The sequence below is a fragment of the Temnothorax americanus genome, unplaced genomic scaffold (genome assembly GCF_048541705.1).
Source record: "Temnothorax americanus isolate GAGA-0224 unplaced genomic scaffold, ASM4854170v1 Scaffold3, whole genome shotgun sequence".
NCBI classification, from domain to species: domain Eukaryota; kingdom Metazoa; phylum Arthropoda; class Insecta; order Hymenoptera; family Formicidae; genus Temnothorax; species Temnothorax americanus.
In genome coordinates this window covers 2,388,749-2,409,244 of record NW_027509442.1, presented here as the reverse complement: position 1 = coordinate 2,409,244, position 20,496 = coordinate 2,388,749, and the positions used below count along the sequence as shown (strand labels likewise).

General features: G+C 41.8%; 1 protein-coding gene across 9 annotated transcripts in view; it reads right to left on the bottom strand.

Moving 5' to 3' along the window:
• The window catches only part of Tfap-2 (transcription factor AP-2), a 217,713-nt gene that overhangs the window by 49,534 nt on the left and 147,683 nt on the right, over window positions 1-20,496 (bottom strand). For all 9 annotated transcript variants that reach the window (XM_077411981.1, XM_077411978.1, XM_077411979.1 and 6 more), the window contains one exon: window positions 901-1,278. In XM_077411981.1, the coding sequence (XP_077268107.1) occupies window positions 901-1,278 (378 nt within the window). The remainder of the gene's footprint in view (window positions 1-900; window positions 1,279-20,496) is intronic.

Sequence of the window (20,496 nt, the reverse complement as noted above, 5' to 3'; positions counted from 1 at the left end):
CAAAAGAGCGCGTAAAATTGATTATATACAGATTACGTAAGTCGCTGAACAATTGTTATGGAGGGTCAAAGGATTAAAGAACATAAAACTCACATGTGAATCGCGTATATTGATCGACTGTACAATTTTTTTTGCAGTTGACTATATTTTAGAGTTAATTATACCGGCAGCCTTGTAGCGCGTGCTTCATTAGACGTTAAGTTACTCATTATACTGGCAATGAGTATAGTTAGACATTATTGAGTGATTAATTCATGCGCGAAACACATTGCGCGCTTGTTTCATATAAAATGTTTTCAATCTTATATGGACAATACCTTCCTTTTTATAAGATACCATTCCCTATCGTAGCGATTTTTCTGTCAGATTCGCGTGATACGCTCTTTAGAATTTTAAAATGTACATCCCATATATGATTACATATTTTTTTGTTTTATCTTTAATCCTACATTACTCGCGTGGAGTATAAAATACACCCCAGCCTTAGAAATATACTAAGTTCAGAGGAAAATATTTTTATCAATCGAATGCTGCACAAATTGTTTTTAATTAAAAAAGGACTTCTGCATTTATTTTTATCTAAAAGATATATAGGTAGAATATTACCGACTTTTATTTAGTTGTAAATAAAAGAGAACAATAAAAATTGAAATATAATGTTAAAGCGTAAAATATACTTTATCACTTTATGCAAGTATATAATTACTTTTTTCAAAATATAAAAGATAACCCTTAGAAAGTTTTGACGAATTTCAAGTTTTTCTAAACCGCGCCAAATGTATTGTTATAAAATGTTACGTGGCTATATTTATTATAAAGCAGGGATGTAATAATCGATTTCCGCGGGATCCTTTTTATCCTTAACGCATTCTCTGCGGGGAGACATATTTTCGTACTTACCACATGAATCCCCTCGGTGTCTCTCCTGAGATCGCCGCTCCTTTGGCCCGCGGTGACGGCAGCGCTCAGGTGATTGTAGTGGTGCTGGTGCAACGTGTTGAGCGTTTGCGTATAAGGATCGCCGACGAGGTAATCCAGGTGTTGCGGTTGGCCGAGACCAGGATGCTGGGGGCTAGCGGGCGCGTGGTGATGCGAGGGAAACGGGGGTGGAAAGTAAGGGGGTTGGAAGTCGGAGGCGGTCGGCAGCGAAGCGCCCCCGTGGTGGGGCATGCCGCCCCCGTTTCCGTTTCCCCGGTGTCCGTGGTGATGGGCACCGGAATAGGGCGACGAATTCCCGCCGCCCAGCGAGGAGATGCCCCCATGACCAGTCAGACGGTCCTACAAAGAAAGAAAGAACAAAAACGTTAAACTTAATTTATCTTATTGAAGGTACAATTAATATCTTGCGGTAAAGATAACTATTGTGATTTTATTAAGTGTTAAAAGAGTGTTTGAAAAGTTAAGAATATACAATTTATGGAGAAACGAGGAAGCTTTAATTTCATGAGTATTAATCTACCAGATTGCATGTGTTGATCTGATTAAAGCCTCTTCAGATGAGCATTATACTTTAAATCTTCGAAACTTTTTCTTACAACCTACTGCACGATTCGCTGGTAGAGAGATAAGCATTTTGTCACGGACATTTACGATTCTAAATAAATAAATATCGGTTTCTTCTTTTTTAAGTCGGAATATCTTGTAGAAACGTCGGTATTCGGCGAGACTTTCTCATTTAGTGCAAAAGATACCTAGCGTGAGAGTTTTCGTTCCTGTTTATATTATAAGTGTACTAAAATAGGTTGTAACATCATGTTAAGTTTTGCTACTAGGAGAGTCCAAAAGGTTAATCAATTAGCTTCGATGAAACGGAAGAAAATGAATCTCCTTCCATTTACAACATCCACGCACAGTCGCCCGGCGAAGGATTCACTTCTCATAGCGGTAATTACAGACTATGTACAACGTACATTTGATCCATCCGAGATAAGAGATACGTCACACACATCACGTGTTGCATCTGACGCGAATAAAGGGTTAAGCATCGTGCATTAGCCAGCGCGGACCGAAATTACATGGTAACCAACATAGCAACAGCAACAGACACAGTAACGCACGGAAATTTCCTCTATCGGATTGAATCTATACGCACGTAATCTTGTGACTCATTTAGAAAACACCTGTTTCGATAATTTTAGGTAGCTTCCAGATTAACTTCCTGGCTTTCGTTATGATGTAGACTGTTAGACTATGTAATAATCAAAGAAAATAGTCATCAATAAATGGATTTACTTTAGACTTTCTTGCCTAATAATTGCAATTAAGATATAAAAAAGACATTAAAAGCAGTCAAAAAAGTTCAAGTATAAAATATATATTTATTTAACACAACGGTTATTAATACTCCATTAACATTGACTCCTAGAGATATCATTGCCGTCTTTGACTAGAGAGGATACGGCCTTAGAGGCGTTCAGGCATAATCCCACGGATGGTAGCTTCGCACCACCGGCCGCTCGACCGAGTGCGTGAACCAAATGTCCGAACCTGCGGTTCCTCTCGTACTGAGCAGGATTACTATCGCAATGACTGGTCATCAGTAGGGTAAAACTAACTTGTCTCACGACGGTCTAAACCCAGCTCACGTTCCCTGTTGGCGGGTGAACCAATAATAGTTGTAATAAAAACTACAACTGAATTGCAATTCTTGCAATTTATATATATATATATATATATATATATATATATATATATATTTATGTTTATCTATTCTACTAATAAATCAGCCCTAATCACGGTTTCCAATAATTCTAATGGGTATAAGTGTAATCGGGATAAGCCGGTCCTAAAATTTGTAACGCAACAACAAGAATAGTGATTATTATAGCAGAAAGAGGCGAACATAAGCGGGCGGAAACTATGCAAATCTCACAGTAATCGGCGCGTGCATAAACAGCTTATAAAGAAAATGCAAGTCCTGACAACAGTTCAGCGGATCGAGGAAATTAGAAATCGTGTCGCCGCAGCCGATAGCTCGTTAAGAAATAAAATCAGAGGTTGGAAAGCTTGTGAGATTTTGCTCAAATTATTTATTATAACACATCTCTATGTTTTTTTAATCTTTATTATTTAAATTTCTGACAAAAATAGATAATTTTATAGTTGCAGCTACTTATTATTTAGCATTTTGATCCTGTTTACTCCTTGAATAACATTCATTTTTCCCCGTCTTTTACTTACTAGTTATATTTAGAATTATTTTATATTTTAATTATTTTGATATAATTGTGTATACGATAATTTTCTATAGTTAAATATATTTTATATATTTTTGAAAGTTTTAATAATTATATTATATGTATATTTGCATAAAATAATATTTATAGTTACATTTACGACCCATACTTTGTCTTTCTCTTGTATCTTTCTAAAATTTATATTGTTTTACATATTGTAGTCCCATTTTGTACTAAAAAAAAAAATCGCGCGTATAAAACTCGACGAAAACGCTCCCATCAGTACTTCGACATCGAAGCAAACTCGGTGAAAAAATTATTTTAGAGATCTGGACATTCGACAGAGAAAAGAAAGCTCGACGATATCTTCCGGTAACTTAACTCAAGTTTCACGCATATAAGATCGAGATCCGTAGATCTCGATTTACCCAGTCTCCATCGACACCTCGCGCGCGGTCCAACGATGCCGCGCAATCTGGCCCGCGTGATCTCGCGGTACCGCGAGCTCTCGATTGCACGGTTTTATTCACGTATAGATAGTATCACCCGGGGTGTATGTCTGGGATATCGGGGAGGCTTTTTGCGGCGGCGCGGCATCACCTCGCGTGAGCCATTAGGTCTTCGCTTCGTCGCGATACGATCTCGAACAACTCTATAGACCGCGAAACGGCCGGAGACTGCTAGTCTCATCCCACGTGTATTATACCTAAAGGGCGCGTGCGGCGCGGCGCGGCGCCCAGCGCGTCGAACTCCTTCGAATTTGTTAGAAACATATACGAGCGTGAACTCTCGTACTTCCGTAGAGAATCGAATCCCTCGGAATTGGTCGAGGATGATGGAACTCGGAGATACGTTGCATCTATCCTTTCCGATTGACCTTTGAATACCGCCGCGGAACCAACGGGCCCGCCGTATAGGGCCCGGTCGTGATCTCTCGGCGTGACTAATGCTCGAAAACATAGATTTTTCGCAAACGTCCCGGCCCCCGCAGCTACACGCTTGCCGACGAAAGTTGAAGGATAAAGAGCGACGAATTATTCTAGATGTTTTATGTTTTATCGATTCACTTATGCATGTGATAATTGATTATGAGAGATACTAGAAATATAGGCCAAAAATGAAAGAAGATATTCCAAATTTATATTAATCTTTTGTATAAGGTATGTGTAAACATGAACGAAACGTGTCAAGATAAAACTTGAAAAACGTCCCTTTCGCAAAATAACCTTCTATATTTTCATCATTTGTCGCATTTATATTTATTGGAACAAGAATATATTCTGTTGTTGTACGAGCTTTATATCTGCTTCATTCTATGCGTGTGCGGTGTGTCAGTCCGTGTTGTACAAATATATATGTACCTGTCATATAATTTAACTCGTCATTTATTGACCATAAGTCCCGCGCGAACGATATGCTTTCACTAATTTCGTAAAATTTCCAGAAATGTATATACCACGCTGTAAAAATTTTCGAGTTTCGTCTTCCAAGGCAAACACGTAACTTCTAATCAACAAGAATTAAAATTTATCATTGCTATTCGATCGTCTCCTGAATTAGACTGTCGAAATCATAGCTTGAAACTTCAGCACAACATTGTGAAGGATGTATGCTTATATAAAACAGTTGATTACATACACGTCAAAAGATATAAATCGCAACTGCGTGTGCGTTTGCTTTTACATACATTGTTCCCGACAGTCAAAATGTATATATTAAAAGAGCACCGTCACTATATGTACCAAGAAGAAATGGCACACACTCGCTTTGCAATTTTTAAATAACTTTTTGCATCACGAAAAATACATTGCTTTGGACGAAGGTTGCAGGCATCAAAAAGACTTGAAATTTTCAACAAGTAAATTTTACATATTCTAAGACGCGAGAAAATGCAAATTATAATAAATCGTAGGCGGTTATAGAGATATATAATTATTTGTATGCTGCGCGCATATATGGCGCGGATGAGGACTCGTGATTGAAGACAAACATAAGGATAGGAAGAGGAAAGTCGAGAGTCGAAAACGCGTATTTTAAATGTCGGATATGTATTTGTCTTGTATTACTCGCTCTCTTAATCGTGCCGAATCCTTGCCGAATCGTTGCCGAACGACACGCACTCTCTTACGCCTACAAAGTTGAAGCGCTGTAACGTACGCTCCCGGGAGATCATTGCCAAATAAACCGATACCAATCGCAACGCTGTTGCGCGAAAGGAGAAGAGAGAGAAGGAGAAATCGCTGATGTATGAGCATGACGTGGGAATTCTGTATCGGTGATATCGGTAACGGGCGTATGTGATATTTTAAGCTGAACAATCCGCAAAAGCGGCAGCCCCCTTCACAAAGAGCACGGGCCGAACTTTCCTGCCGAGATCACCCGTTGATAAGATTGGAGAAAGCGTCGCTACACACGCATACACGACACGTACAATTAATAACCAATAAGCCGGCCTCACGCATGGCGAAATTGCGCGATGGGAGATTAGGCATAAATAAATTCGAAGAAAAATATACAAGGTGTACGGTCACGGACAACGTCCCCAACGATCGACGTGTTTAAATTAATGGGCCGCTATATACGCGTCGACACAAAGTATCTCGAAAATGTGATCACGCGAAGTTTACAGCGTCAGTTATCAAATGTATAGCGGTATTGAAAACGTAATAAAATAAATATTATGTTAACATGTGTGTGTCACGCGCGTATGATAATTTTGTTATCCTTAAATGTTCGTCCTAAATCTAAAAAGTCAGTGTTTATCTTAATTCGTTAATAAAAGATTTGTTTTCGTCAGAGAAATAAAATTTATCTCGCCGGAGATGTTAAATTAAATTATATTACACGTGCTGAAGATATGCGATGGCAGTTAAATCTAAACGAGATTTTCTGCTTTCGTGTATGTGTTGAAATCGTCGATCATTGGCACACGTTGTTGCAAATTTAACATCACACAGACTAATCAACGATTAATATATGTACCTATTTCTGTCATTTAAATATATAAATATGTCTTTAAAAAAAAGATAAAGAACGAAAGAGCAAATTGATCAAATTAACTATTTATATGTTGCAGTAAAAATCACGGCAAACCTCAGAAAATATACCGTTATAAGTTATAACTGCTTTGGTATAATTCTAATATTAAAAAGATAATATTGGCATAAGCTGCACATAACTGTAGTCGCATGTGTTGGGGCGATGTGTGACGAATAAGAATTATTATTATTATTCCTCTTCTTATTGTGAATATTATTGTGAGAATTATATAAAAGATAAAAATGCGCACTGCTGCGGAGGTGTAAATTCCGCTGTTCCTGCATGAAAGATGAGTGTATAAAGACACAAGTTGAAAATTACATAAAGTAATTGTGTCGCGGATTTGACGGATGTGTAAATTATTTCATACGAGACAAGTACTCGCGAGAAGTAACGTGAGGCAAGTAAAAGGAGAAAGAAATTAATGGCGAAATACTCTCAAGAAAGAGCACACAATAATTGCCGCTAACTTTGCATTAATATAAGTTAAAGTTTGACAGGGTACCTATTAACGTTGAATGCGCGTACGATTAAAAATACGTAACCGCCGTAGCTGCATAGTCGCCATAGTGAAGAGGTAATTGCTGCATACGTTTACGCACTTTGACCCATATTCGCGCAACAGCCAGTATATAACATTACGGTAACCGGTAGGGAATTTTTCGTAAGTTAGTACACGTAAACGCGCACGTAGATTACGAAATCTTCCCCTCGTTTAATTTCGAGCGGAGTTTGCTCCGGCAGGATCGTGCAAGTCGCGTATAGTTACACGTAACACGCGGCGATCGTAATCGAGAAATACTTTGAAGACAGGGAGGAAGGAGTAATCCCGCGTGTCAGGAATGCGATAAAACGGGGAACGTCGCACCTCGACCTCGATGACCGTGGCCATGTCGACGTGGGGCGCGTAGCAGAACGTCAGCTTGTCGGCTGTCGGCGCCTCCGTGCGCGGCGGGAACATCCCCAGGATCTCCAGTTTGCCGGCTCCGTGAGACAACGGCGATGCACGATCGGCACTCTCCGCGTGGAAATTCGCGCGTCTCGGGAGCCACCTCAACTCGGATCCTTCTTCTTCGTCGTCGTACACATGACACAACCGCAGGCCCGTCCGGTCGCGCTACACCCGCTTCCTCGTCGGCCGTCGCATTCGCGCGCGCGATAATACACTGCACACCACGTCGGGATGGGCACATCAAGTCACACTAATGACGGAGAGAGCACCACCGTTTTTGCTCGCGAGACTACGAGGCGGGTTTTCGGGATTGAGAGGCCGCGGGAAGTGAAAGGTGGAGATGAAGGATTGCAAAAAAGTTCTTCGAAGAAAGAACGTTTCTCTATGCATGGAACTTACAATTTGAAGTAAATTCTAGTAAAATTTTAGTGGAAAGCAGATAAAGAAAGACAGAGAGAGAGAGAGAGAGAGAGATCATTTAAAAATAAAAAAAAAATATTAAAAAATGGCGATATTATAAACAGAACGAGTCGACACATCGACCATCATTGCTCCTATAGTTCACGCAATATCGTGATAATCTGGCGGCCACAATATTCCTTCAGCGTTATTTTTCATATTTCCCAGACACATATCTCCAACTATCACACTTAAATTTATTTTATCAGATTGTGATTGTATTAACCGATCTGCCCCGTGTTTCTTGCAGATAAATAAAATGAGAGATCAATCGATCGATCTCTCGATCCTAGGGGGGCTGCAGTGACTCAAGGACCTGTTCCTCGGGACGTGCTATCCGAAAACTATCTACGCGTCTTCCACCCCGGGTGGCGGTTCGTCCGGAAATTTGGGGAAAACGACGGATGAAGGGGACAGCGAAGGGAACTCGAAAGGGATAATCGTGGACGGTGCGGCGTTCACACGATCCTTCGACGAGGCCGCAGCGTAACAGCTGATCGTGGCCCCCGTGTCGCGGCAGACCGACTGAGCGACGGGGACGTCGGCGAGACGTACGAAAGTAAAGCCTATAAGAGAAGTGTAGCCGCGGACGAAACGGGAGGTGCTACGATGCGCTCTTACCGAGAGCTACTACTACTACTACCACCACCGCGATACACCACCTTAGTATCCTTGCCCTACCATCCGGCCGGGTATCCCGGCAAACGTCGGCGAAGGAGCGACGAAGCGAGACAGAAGGAGGTACGCACAGGGAGGAGAGAAGGTGCGCCCGGTGGTGGATGGAGCGGGAGAGAGAGATCTCTCGTTTGTGCACGCTTGCTGACGACGACCGAAATTTCGCCCCGGGGTACGCGCCACCACGTGGCACCTAGACCTAGCACCAGCGACCCCCCACCAGCCGATGGACGATGGGACGTCCCACGATCGAGCGAATAGGAGTAATGGAGCGGTGCTGTACGACGCTCGCCGACCCTCGCCGAGCCGGCGAACGCGCGCGGCCTCGTGCCCGCGCCTTGCGCTCGTGTGCGTGCTGTTCGTAGGGATGCCTGAGCAGGGATGCTGGGTCCTCTTATCCCCCGACAGCGCAGAGAGCGATCTTGGATTATAACGGATGTTAACGCGGCAGAATTAATTCGATCGTTAGATTCTTGACAACTTTAATGGCAGACTGCCGAAAAATGTGCGATGGAATTGATTTGATGAATATTTAATTGGAGGCACGTATATTTTTACTTTTGATAATAAAACTCCGAGATTAAATTTTCGTTAAAGTCCACTTGAAATTAGTTAAAAAGTGAGATCTCGTTGTTTGCTGTCTAATTTCGACGATCTAGTTTCCGAGACGTTTTAACTTTCGTCCTGTATATATTGTCGGATATAATGATATATTCGGACCTATAAAGATATATAGGGCCATATTTTTAAGGTACAGAATAAAATGTGCATCTAATTATCGCGGACGTCTATATCTGTAAAGAATTAAGTGGCGAGATTTCAGATAACTGGTTTACTGACCCGTCATCCGCCGCTGAAAATTAAAGGTGCCGAGACTCCGAGTTCTCAAACCTGTCGAGTTTCGAGATCCCTGTCGCTCGCCATATCAAGATTAGCATGACTCGCGTTTGGTCAATTTCCGTATGCGAGTATACGTCGCCGCATTATTTCACGCGTGATAGCTCATTAACACATCATTTCGAGTGGCGGTCGTTCACTACAACCAGATGGCACGTTACGCAATATTGCAACAAGAAACAAAAAGTTGTTCATTTTTGGACAACTTATAATTCGTGACGAAATAAAAAACAGGAGCCTAATATTTATATTTTTAAGTGCCGTGTACGTGTAATAATATTTAAAGAATCAGAGAATACGTATATAAAATATACACCAAAGAACACATTAAAATATACCTACGACATATAAAACACAATGAATAATATTCTATCCTGAAATCTGACACGAATTACAGATCGCTTAAGGTGAGCTTGATAACATATTAGGTTAACATTGCAATCGAATGTAGATCATAACGTCATTTTTTTTTACTTTGTTAAACACGTCGAGAACTCGCCTTAAGAATTCACAAGGTGGTAAATGCGACTAAAAAAAAACAAAAGTTGCGTATCGACCGTGAACATTGCATAATGCTGTTTCCCGAACTGCGTACTTTGCATCGCGGAGCATTTGCAGAAACGCGCTATTTTTTTCACCCCGCGCGTATTACCACTAATAAATTTGTTTATTAAATCACCTTGTGCCAACAATATTAATGGCATGTCGTGCGAGATAAGAAACGCAAACCCTTATCCGCGCGATCGTTGCCGCTCGTTATCGTGTAAACGTCACATTTATTAACGCGTAGCGAAAGGTGGAATTGGAGCGGGCGCTGCCAATACCGCTGTTTATTAGATTCAAGATTAATGTTCGCCACCGAACGAATTATTTAAATGGATGGCTCGCGCGAATGAACGATCGTGCGATTCGAAGGCGCGCAACAATGTCCCGTTGACGCTCATTCACGTCCGCGCGACGAGAGGAAAGAACGCGGGCGCGAGAGAAGGAAGAGAGAAACACAGAGAAAGAGAAAGAGATAGAAGCGGAATAAAGAGCGAGAAGAGAGAGGACCTCGCGGTAGGAGTCGCTATTAATTTGCAAGGTGAAAACGGCCGTCAACGTTGCGGGGTACGGCGTTGCTCGCCGGGTCGTCGGCACACTGGGCGTAATTTATGCCGGCGTAAATTCTGCAGCGTAATTACGGGGCGATGCGCCATTCGCACGATGTTATACGCCGAAGTTAAAAGTCCGACGAGCGGTGCGTCGCGTTCTTTCTGCGCGAAACCCGGATGCTCCTCGCGGCATCTGAGAAGAATACCCGCGTGAATCTGTGGGCCCGTCGTCGCGTCTCTCGCGGCAATCATCGAAGGATGTCCGTAACAGTGTTTGCAGTTCTCGACACGGGTCACACCTCAGGTATACGCGAGTATATACACGAATGAAGATACTTTTCGTATCTATGTTCCGACAAATTCTTTCGGAAATACATCTATCCGTCTCGCAACACTGTGATGAATGGTCATAGTTATTTATATCTACGAAGCAGAGTAATCGAGAGCTGTACGTAATTTCGATGATGTATCTTCTCATCGGCGCGATAGGAAAGAAATGCATCTCATATTAATTATGACACATTCATATCGTTGCGCGAATCCCTTTCCTTCCTCCCCCACTCCCCGCGAGTCTTATTTTTTCGTAATTGAAAGATAGAAACTCTATACTTCTATCGGCAGTTAATCACCGAGCGATCGCTGATGGGTATTCGATTTGACGTACGGCCGCTCTCGATTAATCACCGCCTTTCGTTTCGGCGGCTAAAAAGTCATGAATATAAATCAGTAACGAAAAGAAACGCGCCTCTCGCGCGCGAGCGCGCGGCCGAACGGCGAAACGTCGTAATATCGATATAGACTGTCAGTGCGGAGTCGTGATCGAACGTACAGTGTTGTCGTTCGATACAAAAATGTCTTCCTGGAGCACTTGGAACCAGTTTGTCCGGCGAGTTTCCGTAAGAAATTATTTTTTTTCCCTTCATTTTTCATTCCGACCGATGGACTCCGGATATCGCATAAGCAGATCAATAAATCAATCGAATAGGGCGTTTCTGGGAATCCTCTCGTGGATGTAGAAACATAATTCGGGACTTAATTATGTTTGTTCAGCTCGAGCAATCGTAACCAGTTTGTCCAGTGAGTTTCTGCCAGGAGTAGTAGCTGAAATGACTGTCCGATTATTACACGATCATTAATGACGGTTTAAACTACAAATTAGACTTGCCGTCCATTGCGAGATAATGATATAGAATTATGATGGATCAATAACGACATGCAAAAGTAATCTTGTTTAAATTTACGTAATTAATGTAGAGCAAAATCATACAAAATTTAAGTTGTCTTCTAATTATCTAATTGAAAAATATATAAGACTGGGAACCCAAACTGCCTTGACGCATCTATGTCGCTTTCAATATCGATAATTACCTACATTCTACCGTTTATTATAAATTTATAGGCCACCATAGGCGGTTGTCGTACGCGCTGATTTTTCATCCCAGTTTCGCCGATAACGATCGCGGAGTTTATCCCGCTCTATTACGAACTTTCGATAATCGCTCGCGCTCGAGGCCTTTCTCGAGGAAATTTCTAGATGGGCGTGTTCGCGCGTTTCTAATCGCTACACCCTCCGAACGACAAAAGATTTCCATAGAGAAATTAATGTCTCTCTGTGCCATTTTTGCACCTTCACCCGAACTTTCCTTCCTCATCGGGAATTAACGGCGGGACTTATTACGCATATTAATCGAGAATCCGAGATCCGCGAGCCGCGCGTTGCGATAATTCCAAACACGCTGCGTACTAATAAGAATTTATTGAACAAACAAAACGCTATTGCACTCGATCGTTAAGTGACAGAAGATTTTAAAGTGCTTTCTACATGACTCGCAAGTAAAAATATTTAACGTGAAATTTTCTGCAAGGACATAAATTTCAGGAGGAACGCCCTGATTAATTACTGTCAGCGAATAAAGTCGGACATCGTTGCGCCGAAGCTTTGATCGGGAGGAGGAGGGTCGGAACTTGGACGACGATCGGCGACCGCAAGAGTACGCACTCGCGCGTGCAAGTATGAAAGACACGCGAGAAAGAAAGAAAAGGAGCAGGGAGAGAAGGTGAAAAGAGAAAGGGAGAGAAAGAAAGAAGGGAGAGAGAAAGAGAGCCCTGGATGATCACGGTGGGAGAGGGAAGTCGCTAAACGGCATTCCAAGCGGACCATCCAACGCCACCCAACGGTAACCAACGCATGACGCCCTTATCTTACCACGCGTTACCGCGCTTTTCCTCGCCTCTATACCTCAGTTAACGGATCGTCTACGAATGACGAGGATGGTGTCGCGCGAGGCCACCGCGCCGCCAAACTGTCGCTCGTTCGGCATCTCGCCTTTATGTCGGATATATAAATGAGTAACACCTCGTGTGGATTTTATATCCCCCTTAAACGCACGAAATCTTTTTTCCGCGTGAATATTTTTCTGCCGCGAAACCGGAATTATTCTAACGTCCGTTGTTAGACGAAAAGCAAAGATTTTAGATTTTACATGACAAATGTGACGCCAAAGGACAAATTTGTAACAGTTAAGTTAAAGCTGCAGTAGGTATATTTGTAGTATGCGGGGCCCCACGTGATTGCACTGTAGTCCTTATCAATTCATTCGACGGTTAATAAAATATTTAATCGAGTTAAGCCAATGTAGAAAGGACAGTATTCAAGGAAAACAATATACGCTCCATATTAACTTTTAATTATAGGATTTCATTGAAACCCGTGCTTATCACGATTGTATCGAAAGATTTTTCTCATTTTTGGAAAGTAAAATTCCGCCTATTGTTTCTTTGTGACTCTTCTAGATCCAGAAGGGCTCTAAATTCGTGCCTTCGCTGATTAATTGGCGTTTCGATCGCCGAAATCGAAATTTCGATTACAGGTATGCCTATTATTAGTGAAGTTTTGCACGTGCACGCGGGCTTCGATCATTCTTCACGGCATTCAACAATGATATTCACCGTTAATTCGATGACGACGTTAATGGACAACGTCGAACGTGCGCGCCCGCACGTATTTACGTGTGTTCGTGTCCGTTTTTTCGCGGCACTATATACACGCGCGTATTAAACTCGCGTGTATGCGGCAGGAGGCAGAGGCAGGAGTCCGGTCCAGAGGGTTCAAGCTAACGGGACTAAAGTCGATTGTGATTACACCTGTGTGAGTGCTCACACGGACACGTAAGACACACCTGAGTGTGAGACACACGTGAATCATGAGCGAGCCTGCGAGTCTCGTCAATTCTTAAAAAAAAAAAAATACTTGTTCAGAAATTCTTAACATATCTGTCGTACTCGATGTACTTACGAAGCTCTTCTACTGAAAATGTGACAAAGTATTGAACACATCTGCAAAACTTGTCGGATGTGTCGCATTAGCGGAAGAAACAATAAAAATAATGACATCAATAAAAACGGATTTGAGCGATCCTAACAAAACATGATATACATATAATATAAACAATTATATTTGTTTATAATAAAATATTATTCAACACGATATTACATCAGCCTATTGTTTTAGTTCTAATAAATGACGTTTATAATTTTTCAGTACTGCAAAAGTGTTCTTCTGTGCGCAATATTTCACGCGACATATAAAACGTAATTATACCTTTCTATGACGAGTTGGCTTTGAATTTGTCGAGATGCATGAGAATGCAAATTTACTAGTGGCTTGGCATTTAACAATTGATGCATATAAGTGCATAAGCATGATATCGTAACGTGTCGTAGTAACTGTTGCGTCGTAGTGGTCGTTAGACATCACAGTAGAATTGTGGTAAGACCAAACGTTGTCTCACACCGACGCAATGTCGCAATCCATCGATCTCGAAATGACATAAAATTATTTGTTAATTTTTCGGAAGGTAAAGATTTCGGATAAGTATAGAATCTCCGACACAAAATACACATACAAAATAAATGTAATTTCTCGCAATTATTGTGGCTTTTCAAGTTTATGGAATTCTTAGATATCAACCCTATCCTATAATTGAAATCCTAATACCGTCTCGACGAACGCGGCATGTATTAATTATACGATTGACATCGATACAATTTAAGTAAAGTGTGTGCCTCGCCGTTTTATTTTACAAAAAAAAAACAGACGGTAATATACCGCTATGAGCACATTGGCAAAAACAAGACCGCTGTTATTTACAATTAAATAGACAGCAAGTCTGTCGGACGCGCGTGGTCCAGTTTCAACAGTCGATTTTATCGTCTATCTGGTATTGATTCGTAGCGCGTAGACAAGTTTCTCGATGGCGTTGGTTTTGTCGATGCTTTCATTGGCAATGTTCCTCAGCGATTTCTCAACCGCTAATTAGATCGTGTTATGTTAATGCCCGCTTGTTCGATCGCGTAGTGCGCGATCGTAGTGCGAGAAAAGAACGAGAGAAAAAGAAAGAGAAAGTACAGTCATTTAATCTTCACGGAGCGGTCATCGTCGGTATAATTGTTAACGGGATTATTTTAAATAGTCGATAACAATCTGCCAACGTTCGATGACATGGTTTTAAATATTCTTAATCCACGATTAAATTAATTTCGTTATCGTTCTTAAACATTCTAATCTCTTGCCGACTTTTAATATTAAAACAGGAATTTTAATAAAAAGTTACAATATGTATAATAGATATTTGCTTTGTCGCGCAAAATGTAATAATGAACATGTTCAATTTTCTTATATTATCTATTATGTTTTAAAAAAGATATTTTACGCATATGAGAATTTACAGATCTATATATAAATAGAAAGATCAATAAGTCTATAAATCAATATTACTTTCCTGGATTATTTCCACTCTGCAATTCAAAATATAATCATGCATGCGAACAATTATATACGTTTACAAAGTCGCGCGGGTACATATACCTGACTTCAATCTACAGAACGTTGTAGCAAGAGCCAACCGGGTAAAGTCGCATAATTCGACCGGCATCAATTAGATCGTGTTATGCTAATATCGTCCGTACATACGTACTGGCGACCAATCATATCGCAGTTACGAGATCTTGTAGGCGGCCGACTACCATAATCCGTGGACGGCTGCTTGGAACGAGAGACGAAACGAGTGAGTGAGTGAGTGAGAGCGAGAGAGAGAGAGAGAGAGAGAAAGAGAGAGAGAGAGAGAGAGAGAGAGAGAGAGAGGTGGCGCAGGTGCACTACGGTCTGTGGATCTGCATGCAGCGAGTAACATTGTTATGAGGATTAGCGATTCGCATTTGAATCTCTGCCGGATGCAGTTTGGACGATCCGGTACTTTATCGCCGCGCGCAGATAACTCAGACGTAGTTTGATAAAGTTAACAGATATAAGCATTACCCAAGTCCGCTAAATATTTGCGTAAAATTACAGTTGCTACTCGTATACAATAATAACGCATTTTTAAGTTAGACAAGATGAAATGAGTAAAATTGACAAGCTGTATAAGATTGTTGTTAGAATATCGAACTAATCGGGATTTCTCCTACTCGAAACAGATAAATTTACTCCAGATTGGGAATAAATTATTCAAGAATAATTCACTGTCGTAAAAGATTTGTATCTGTTATAAAAAAACACAAGTAATTAGTGATTTTGATTGATAATATCAATCAGAGCACGCAGAAAAATTACAGGCTTTGATTATACACCCGGTTCGTTCGGTTCGCGAAGTAATTTTGTAATAATCAAAGATACGTCTAGAACGATAGAAGGTCTCATCTGAGCTTTTCCAAGATGCTTTCGCCGGTGTCGATCTTGACTGTCGACTCACCGGCAATAAGAGAGCTATATCGGCGATCAGGACGGACGCGAGAGAACTCCGCTCGCTGTCAAGATGAATATCGAAGGAGGAGCGGGATGGGCGAAAGTTCACGGCTGGCGCTTTTTCTTTTAATCGTGATAACGTTCGCGGAATACCGTTGCGAAATGCCAGCGGGGCCCGCAACGTAAGCGCCCTCGCGTGTTTAAAGCACGCGCCGCGTATACGGACGTGCGAGATTAATCGCGCCCGACGATAAATTAATTCGTCCGCGCTATTTATTAATTCTTTGGATATTATCGCGCGGATGACGATTAATTAAGTCGCGGCGTGCCTCTTCGCGCGCTCGGTTTCTGTTACGCCGATCGCGCCGTGATCGATGCCTTATTAATATATGTATAACGATCGCGGAAACCGGCGCTTCGCGCGTTCACTTCCGCGGTTCAAAACGTCAGGCAAATGCGAGTTATAACATACTCAAGAGAAGCACGTCTGTATATATATTAGGAAGGAAGAAACAGGAAAACAGGATTACGTTGCAAAAAGCGGATTGAAGGACGTGCGCAGGAACTGCGTACTAACAAAGTATGCTAATAAAGTCGATCGCGGTCCGGCATAATATCACTCGATCGTACACGGCGCGTTTCTGGTTTGCATCGGTAATTCAGGTGTTCTACCATGGCGCGATCGACGGGAGAGCGCATCGGAATGTGCAAATATATAGCACCTATAATTTGCGGACGGGACCAAGTATCTCGGATATAATCGTTAACATATTTCAAATCGATAATGTTGTAGAATCTCTTTCGCACTCTCATCCCCGTTACTTTATCGCGACACATGCCGTCTTAGCAAATACGCGAGACCAGAGATGACCGTAAACCGTAATCACAGAGACAAATGAAACAATGTGCCGAAAAAAAAAGATCGCTATCCTCCTCGGCAAACGATTGCGCGCGCGCGCGCGACAATGATCGAAATTGCGCTCGATTCTTCGTGTCGGCGCGAGTGCTCGAGTCACATCGATAATTGAATCGCTCCAGACGGCGTTTTATATGCAGCGCAGACATATTTATTGAACTTGGTGAATAATTTATGTGTCACGCCAATTAATTAAGCACGCGTCGTTCGATAGCCGGATAGTGTATATCAACGTAATAAAATTTCCTTTGAATTTGATTATCTCGACGACGCTTTTATGCAACTTGTAAAAAGAACATTGTTACTGATTGTAAGAACCGCACATTCGTAAGAAACGATGTATATTTGTAATAATACCAAATATCTGCATTCTCTCAGTGTCATTTAAGAAACGACAAAGCGATGGAACGTCAAAGATTTTCACAAGATTCTTAGTTTATATTTCTCTGTGATTGTATATAATCATATTTCTATAGCTATCGCTATTTCGCATACCATACGAAGTTGACAGGATAGCATAAATTCACACGGAATTTCTTGAACTAAACTCCTCTTCTGAAATAAAATTCATTGTTCTTATCTTCCTCTTTAAATAATATTTATTAGAAGATCTACGTCGGGTCGCGTGTTGTTGGCCGCAACAATTTTTCCTAAATTCCGCATTCCGCAATAATAGCCGAACGTTCCGTGAAACGCCAACGTCTCGGACTTTGCAATATGAGTTAAATCGAATCGGCGGATGTGTTCTCGAACGGCGCGGACTGTTACGGCTGCATATTCATCTCCGCGATATCGCGGAAGTACAGCGGAGAGGCGCGTATTGTTAAATCGAAGAACGGATCGCGGAGTGCAACAATATTTCTTACCGCTGACCAGTCACGCTTCGTCCCGAATAATAACGCCTCGCCGCGCCGGCGAAAAGTAATTTCGTACTAACGTAAGAAGCGAGGTGAGGAAAGGGAACGCGGGTAAAAAAGAAATATCAGGTAGTGCAATGTGAAAACGCGGCGATGAGAAATTATAGATTAGACGAGAAATAGCCGTACGCTTCGCACGACTACATTTTTAATCATTATCTTATTCTGTAAGTGTAAATCATAAGTAAACAATCAATGAGTGGTGAGACAAATAACGTTTAAAAGTAATGCATCTTCCTATTTAAAGTGTAACGCGAGCTCCTTACGGGTCAGGCCTGGTTAAAGCAAATTATTCGAATTAAATTGAGTTGATTTCAGTCAAATTAGCGCGTACGCGAGCCGCACGCGAAATCACAACGCCTCAGTCAAAGGCCTCGATCGATCGGCCGGTCGATCGGTTTTGACCGACGCGGAGAGAACCCGCCCACTCAAACCGGTAACAGGTTCCGCGTCCCGTCATATGACGCAGCAAACAATATTTAAACATTCACGCGCCTGATTGTGTTCGCTGCCGAACGTGTATATACGCGCACATGGACGCGACGCACGAGGACACAGGCCTCATGTTTAAATACATGCGGCGAAACATAGACAGGTTATCTACGTAACATGCCGACGGGTATAGGTCGACTTGCGCAGGTGCTTTCCATCAAGTGCTCGCGGCGATATATCGGCGTAAAGCGCGAGGCACGGCGAGGCACCCTCGAAGGTGAAGGAGCAAGCGCCTTTCGGAGCAGGCGCGGGCGGCGCGCAGGTTTCTGTCGCGGCTTCCGCATTACGGACGAGACCAACGATATACGATCGCGCGAATCTGTCGTCAGACGTCAAAAGACTCAAAAAGTCAGTTTGGGCAAATCCGCTCCGCCGTACGTCCTACGTTATAATTCTATCTCACGCGAACGTAATCTAAATAAAATAAGCAAAAACATGGTTAATATAATATAAACATATTGCTCGCGGAATGAGGATAGTAGATATGTAATGGATATTAATGATTGGAATTAATTTCTCTTTCTTTCTCTCTTTACCTTTCCTCCGATTTCCGATAAAATCTTAAGCTAAAATTGGGTCAAAACATTGAACTAAAATTTAGGGTCGTGGAGAAAGCGTAGCATCTGTACCGCCAGTTGAATTTTACGATATATCAAAGATATATCAAATCCAGTCTCTCTCTCTCTCTCTCTCTCGTACGCGCCACGCTCGTTGGTTTCGTGAATTTATACGCGAGGCCCGACGTATATTGGAGCTACTTAAATTCGCGCGGTGCGTAATACGCCGACGGGTATATGTACGTTGACAAGCGCAGGTGCCTTTCAGGCGCTTGCAGCAACGCATAAAATATATCAGCGAGACACTCCCGAAGGTGAAAGAGCATTTTTTTTTTCGGGGCAAGCGGGACACCTCTCATCGGGACTTCCGTGTGAACGTGACACGCGCGTTCGTACGATACGTCACGTTTTATATGGAGATTTTTTCATCCGCGGGGTTTTTAATCAGCCAGGGAGCTGATTTTTCCCTTAACCGTTTCCGTGATCATCTTGAAAAGTCTTTTAATATTCCGATGGTACGTCGTATATTCCGCGGTTTCTGTATTTCTACTTCCATACTGCCTTGTTATAAATGTCATTTGTAAAAAGACGTCGCCGCCTTCTGCATTGAAAATCGTTAGAATTGCGCGATTTCTGGCTTTGTTGTACTTTCAGTGCCTTTACATCGCACTTTCTCTCCCTATCTGTACAATCTCTATATCTCTTTACCGTTTTCTCTCTTCCTTCGTAGTCTTGAAAAATATTGTCTTAACTGTCTGAACGGTAATTTTGTAGGCTCTCACGAGAACCCTCTCGCGATTTATAATTCATATTACTCACACGAATCTATGAGTCATGTTCGGGACGCACACATCTCCCTGTACAATCCTCGCGGTCGAAGTAGGACGTCAAAAGGTTAACGGTTGTATCCGCGTGTATAAAGTTGGATTATCGATACTCGAATTGAGAATCCGTCTGAAACAATACCTGTCTGTTCAAGGCTAAACGAAGTACGAAACTGTATAGTGAAACTGATTCAATGCCAGCCGTACAACGGCGAATAAGTCGAACGGTGAATTCGCCAAACTGTCGTTAAAGAAACGCGTATAAAAATTACTGATTATATCAGATAAACGCAAAATTAATTTTAAAAAACTTCACAGAGGCAACACAGTTCGCGATCATAAATTCCATATTTAACTTTATATAAAATTTTTTAAGCTTATAAGTTTAATATCTCTCTCAATGTCGCTCTTAATAATGAGCCTTTAAAGAAATTGAATCCAGTCACATGGAATACATCAAATGAGATAGGATTGAATTAGACTCATTGCGATCTAAGACATCGAGTCTCAACGTGGCAGTAAGAATAATCGCAACATAACACTTGCATATGTACATGACAAGTATGAATCGCGGTTATAGCGCTTGCCGCTTGGTCAAAACTTGAAACGTGATACACGAGAGTTAATTTTTCATTAGCAATTCAAACTGCAACACGATCTTCAACTTATCCTGAAGATATCGAAGATATTATAAAACAATTACATTATAATATTTCAGTGAGTAACGAGTTAATAACGCCTGCCGTTGTATCTCA